Raw genomic sequence first — 6,000 nt, 5'->3', positions numbered from 1 at the left:
GCTGAAGGATTTGGTTTTATGTGGGTTTTGTGGCTGTCATTCTTTTATCACAGTCCAAGGCACAAGGCAGGATTTGAAAACAGGTGAGTCACGGGGCTGGGAATTTGGGAGCGGGGCTGTCTGAGGGTTTTACCCTCCCCGCAGCCCCTGGGTTGTCACATTTCCGTGTCTGTAGCCTTTAAAGGTTGCAGAAGTGTGCCCAGGAAGGAAAGACAGGCAGGCCAGCCCCCTCACCCCCTCGGCTTGGACCCCAGAACACGGCACGCCGGGTCAGACGGCAGACAATGCGCGGTGCCTGCCACCAGCCCGGCACCAGGCGGCCGACAGCCGCTGCTGCCCGTCAGCGCCCCAAGATATTTAAAGAGCCGTAAAAGGCAGTGCGAGCTACCGGGGGCTCGGCACGGGTGGCGCCCCCAGGTGCGGACCCCGGAGGGTGGGATGGGGAGGCTCCTCGGGGCCGGTCCCGTCCTGCCTCCCGTCCGCAGTGCTTCCCTGGCAGGATCGGCGGTGGCCCCGGGGAGGGGCGCAGTCCTGCCGCCCCCCGATCCACCCCCGCTCCTCTGCTGGCAGGACAGGGGAGCACCCTCAGACACAACAGTAGTTGGAACAGCCGAGCCATCTGCAATGGGGTGATTTTATTTTTCTTTAAGGTTTTTGTTGGTTTTTTGGTTATGTTGGTTCGGTATTTTGATTTGTTTTTTATTTTTAACGGGAGGCGGAGAGGACGGGGGACCGGGTGGGTTGGCAGGACACTGCCTTTCTTCTCTGTTATTAAAACAAAAGCCAAATAAAGTGGAAAGGCGGTAAAGCTTGCTCCTTTCTTTTGTTTGTTTGCTTGTTTTTAAAACAGAAATAAAATAAAATAAAATAAAATAAAATAAAATAAAATAAAATAACCCAACAAACCCTGGTCAGTAAAGCAGGCAGGAAGGTTGAAATTTTAAACTAATAACCTCCTTCCTCCGCGGCTGCCCCTTCCGTCGGCTGTCACACGTGTTACCTGCGCTCCCGGGGGACGGGAGGCCGTGGGGGGGGGGTCCCTCTCCCAGCCCGCCCTCCTTCCCCAACTCCCCGGGGCCGCCGCCGCCTCCTCCGCGGGGCTCCGCCGGCGGCGCCGGGAACAATGGCCGGGGCCCCGCGGGGCCGGGGCGGCGGGGGCGCGGCGGGGGCTGCGGACACCCCCGGGGCCGGCGGGGAGAGCCGGGCGCCGAGCGGCTGCAGCCCGCCCGCCAGGGGAGACGGGGTTCAGGCCAGGTAACTCGCAGGCTGCTCCGAGCTCGCCTGCTGGTGTTCCTCCGAGCTTCATCCGCGCGCGGCTCGCACGGGAAGCGGGAGAACAGGAGAAAAGGGAAAGGGGAGAAAAAAACAGCGAGGGGAAAATTGCTCGGAGCGCACGCAGAGCCTTGTTTTGTTACTGTCCGGATTACTGTTATTATTATTTGGGGGACAAGGGAGAGTTGTGTCCTTAATCCGAGGCTCCCTGCCCTCCCCACCCCCAGATGCTATGAAACAAGAGCTGATTTCGTCTCTACTATACCGTACATTTTGTCTAGAGAGCATTGTTCGGACAAGCAACTCCCGATCACTGATGACTACAAAATACGATTTATGTTTCCATCAGAGACAGACAAAATATCCTGATGGCTTGAAAGTCGGGCAAGAAAACCTTACTTAATCAATCCCTTTCCAGTATACGCACGCACATACACACACAGAGCCCGTATAGGAGATAACGCCCGCACTGACTGTACATTAAATAAATATCGGCAGCACGAAAATTAACAACAGTCATTTCGATATTTTTCGTCTCCCTCCAAAATGCTACAATGATATAGTTTGTGCATTCCTAGTTTGATGTCATCATCAGTAACATCATTTATATTAAAAAAAAAAAAAAAAAAAGAGAGCTTAAAGAGCATGCATTTTTTTTTTTTTTTTTAGATGCAACATGAACAGATATAGTAAAGAGAGCTTGTAACATCACAATCACAACAACAACAGCAAAAACAACCTCTGAGCCGGGGGATTCATCCGTATCTGAACTGCTTTTTATTATCATTTGCGAAATTATAATAAGAGTAAACAATAAGTAAGAGGCATCATAACAGAAAGAAGTCAGAACATCTTGGGTCTGGGTTTTTTTCCCCTCTCAAATAAAAAGGCAGATTTCCCGATGATCACTGAAATTATAACGACAGCGATTGATCGGAGGGCTTGCAAAGGAAAAGGAAAAAAAAAATCATCATCATTGGTCCTAAAAACGCAACCGTTCCCCTTTGCTCACTTGGCACAATAGAAATTGACTGTCTCTCAAAGAGCCATGCGCCTAGTGCTATTTATAGCCAGGGGCTGTGTTGGAAGATACCATTAAGCCTCTGCCGGGCAGACAGACAGGGGGGTGGTTGAATGGGAGGAGGGGGTTTAGCCAGAGTAGAGGCAAAAGCAATCCCCCACCCTTAGCCTCCCTTCCCCGTACACACACACATCCACACACTCACACCCCACCCCCTAGTCTGGCTGGGAATTTGAACCGATCCAGCCTGTTTAAACGGAAAGGACACAGATCTTCAATGTAAAAAAAAAATCAGATCAGACCCAGAGAGAGAGAGAGAGAGAGAGAGAGAGAGAGAGAGACAGAGAGGGAGGAGTGTGTGTGTGTGTGAGTGTGTATGTGTGTGTGAAAGAGGGAGAGGGAGAGAGAGAGCGAGAGAGAGGGAGAGAGAGAGGGAGAGAGAGGGAGGGAGAGAGAAAAGAAGAGGGGGAAAAAAAGGAAAGAAGATTTTCTCTATGTATATAAAGATGGCCACGTTAGCAAACGGACAACCAGACAATACCAGCCTGAGTAGCAATCACAGCAACCCCAGCACCAACGGGCATATGAACGGATTAAACCATAGTCCCGGAAACCCATCCACCATCCCAATGAAGGACCACGATGCCATTAAGCTCTTTATTGGGCAGATCCCCCGTAACCTGGACGAGAAAGACCTCAAACCGCTCTTCGAGGAGTTCGGGAAGATCTATGAACTGACGGTGCTGAAGGACAGGTTCACTGGCATGCACAAAGGTGAGTTACCTCCTGAACTTTCCCGGGAGAGATCGAGAGAGAAAGGCAGGCTTCCTCTCCCTCCCTGGCTCTCTCTTTCTCTCTCTCTTTCCTTTCGATTTCATTTCATTTTATTTCATTTCTGGTTGGCCCGGGGGCGGAGGAGACAGGCTGGGGGGGCAGGGAAAGAAATAATAGACCCATCCTGGGAAGAGAAAAGCGAGAGTCAGGGTAGGGAGTCAGCTCCGTTTGTCTTATTTAATAGTATTTTTTTTTATTTCTTTCCCCGCTTTTTTTGGGGGGTGAGAGGCAGCTCCCGGGGAGCGCCGGGCGAGCGGCGGCGCGGGCGCGGGGCCGGCGGCAGCTGTCCGCGGTGCTGAAGCCAGAGCGGGTGCTCCTTATTTACCTTCGGGAGCCGCTCTTCGTCAGCCCAGGGGTGTGTGTGTCCGTCTGTCCGTCCCTGGGTTTGCTGGCAACTCCTGATTTTACAACTGTTCTGTATCTAGCACCGGCGGCTTTTTATTTTCTTTCTTTTTTTTTTTTTTTTCTTCTTTTTTTTCTTTTTTTTTGGGGGGAGGGCAATTTTTTTATTTTTGCCACTGTCACATTTATAATTTGTAGTCCTCTGCAAAGCAAGAAGTGGAGCAGAGTGAGTTGCTCCAAGAGAAATATTTCATTTGATTCTATTCAACACGAGAACAGGGATATAAACAACAATAAAGAAGCCCATCTTAAGCGGGGCAGGGGTGTGTGCATAAAATCACAAGTATGTGTGCATGTGTGGGAGAAGGCAAGACAGAAAGGACAGGTGGCAGCTTAGTTGCAGAGGGAAGAAGTCTCTGACCAGGAATATTCCAAGCACTACTTTAAGGTGCCCGAAGTCCACGCTGGGAACTTTTTAGGTTTTCTCTAAGGGTAGTGGAGATGAACGCCTCACGCAATGCCTCACTTGCTCCATCTCTGCCCGCTCATTTCCCTTCCCAGCTTAAGCACTCCGGAGGTGCCTATCAGATTAGATGGTGCTCCGTTTTGGGGGTGGGGGAGGGTGCGTGTAATGGGGGAGAGATGCTCAGATCCTCGGGTAGGAAAGTAGGACTCGCAGGGAGGAAGTTGAAGAAAATTTGCATGGTAGCCTTGCTTAGGTGCAGGAGAGAACCAGGAGTGATGTGAGCCACCTTATTAACTCAGATTCTGTATAAGAATGTGTATTTGTGTGTTTATATTTATTTTTAAAAAATAAAAAGGGACAAAAAGACCGGGTCAGAAGTGAATGGGGTGTGACTCCAGATTTAGTGCAGGAGGAGAAAGCCTTTAGCATGGGGCCACAGGGAGAAGTGTGGAAGTTGTATCTTTTACAGGACAGCTTCAGTACCAGTGTCTAGTTCAGCTTGCTGGACTCCTGACAGTCACCAGTAATGACATTACTGGCTTCCCAGCTTTCCAGATGTCTTGGCAAGTTGTAAATCTTGAACTTAATGACATGTTTAGCTGGCATCTCTTCCTCCTTCCCACTCACTCCCCTCCTTGCTTCCACTCTCAGGAAATGCGAATGAAAATATACCCTGACAGTGCAAAGTACCAGTTTTACACAGACTAGAGAAAATGTTCAGGGCTCGGGGACTAGGGACTCAGTCTAAGTTGTAGGATATTTCTTTCATCCTTTCTTGCCCATCGCTTCAAACACCCTTCTCATTTTTAAAATGATCAGTGTAGCTCTTTTGAACCTCGCTTTCTTTTCAAACTGTCTTCCTAGAAGCCACATCAAGGTCTGACTGGTATCATTTAAACATGACATCTCTACTATAATAATTATTAATAATAGCAATAAAAATAACAGTAAGAAGTGCAGGGAAAGAAAGGTCCTGAGAGATTATGTCTAATAGTGAGGGTAGATACTGAGCTCATCTGTGTGTGTGCATGTGTTTGCAAGAAATTGTCTAAGGTTTCCGTAAAATACAAATAATAGTAGTAAATGCTACACTGAAGAGAATCTCTCAACATAGTGTAGAGGAAATCTTTGAGCTAACACTTCAATAAAGTATTTTTTTTATATATATAGTAGGAGGTTACGGTGATTTGCTGATGAGATTTTTATTCTTTTGTTTATGTTTTACATTAAACCTGAGATTAATCATTCTGTGCGCTAACTTCGATTTCTATCCCAAAGATCTGAGTTCTCTCTCTTTCAGTTCAGTTTTCCTTTTACTGTATGCCTGTATTCAGTGAGAGAAACTCAGGAAGGGGGAGAGAGAGAGAGAGAGAGAGAGAGAGAGAGGAGGAGAGAGAGAGAGAGAGAGAGGGATCATTTATCTTGCTTGGATGTGTTTAACACATATCCCTGAATTAAGCAAGATACTAACTTCATTTCCCTTCATTTCATTTCTGTTGTAAAGCTGCAACCTAGGAAAAAAGCCAGGTAGAGAATCTTGTCACCTCATCAAATCAAATTGCATGAGTTCATCTCAAAATAAACAGTCATTTTTAACCTACTATAAGTTTTGGACTTTGGAAAAAAAATATGGTGATTATTGTTATTTTGTGGGTTAGGGTTTGAGCAAAGGTTCAATAGACACCAGGTTGCCAGCATTTCAGAGATCAGTTTTATTTAGTACATCCGAGAAGAGTTTGAACTCCTTTCTAGCGATGCCGCTGATTTATTAGCTAATCCTGATAAAAATGTGCCCCTGGCTACCTGGAAAAAAATTACTTTCTTGCCAGTAGTGATTAATTACTGTTAAGTCAAAAAGCGTGATGGGGCTTTGAAGTATGAGGGTTGTGTTTGACTTTTTTTACTATTATTTTATTCACTTTATTTCATTTTTAATCTATTTTTTCCTCTTTTCTTTTTCTAAATGCAGTCATGTGAAGCATTATATTCACTCAGATGTCCTTATTTTGGCTTTGCTTTGCAGGCGTAGGTGAAGAATTGCATAAAGATAGTCCAACTTGGCTCA

The 6,000-nt window shown here is 47.1% G+C and overlaps 1 protein-coding gene across 1 annotated transcript in view; it reads left to right on the top strand.

The window, feature by feature from the left end:
* The first annotated feature begins 2,687 nt into the window (after positions 1-2,687).
* CELF4 (CUGBP Elav-like family member 4) overlaps positions 2,688-6,000 on the top strand; it is a 693,954-nt gene continuing 690,641 nt past the window's right edge. Inside the window, exon 1 of the mRNA XM_083883995.1 lies at positions 2,688-3,067. Coding sequence (XP_083740121.1) covers positions 2,788-3,067 — 280 coding nt within the window. The 5' untranslated portion in view covers positions 2,688-2,787. The remainder of the gene's footprint in view (positions 3,068-6,000) is intronic.

The sequence above is a fragment of the Zosterops lateralis genome (assembly GCF_965231275.1).
Source record: "Zosterops lateralis genome assembly, chromosome: Z".
Lineage (NCBI taxonomy): Eukaryota > Metazoa > Chordata > Aves > Passeriformes > Zosteropidae > Zosterops > Zosterops lateralis.
This window is presented reverse-complemented; position numbering and strand designations above follow the sequence as displayed.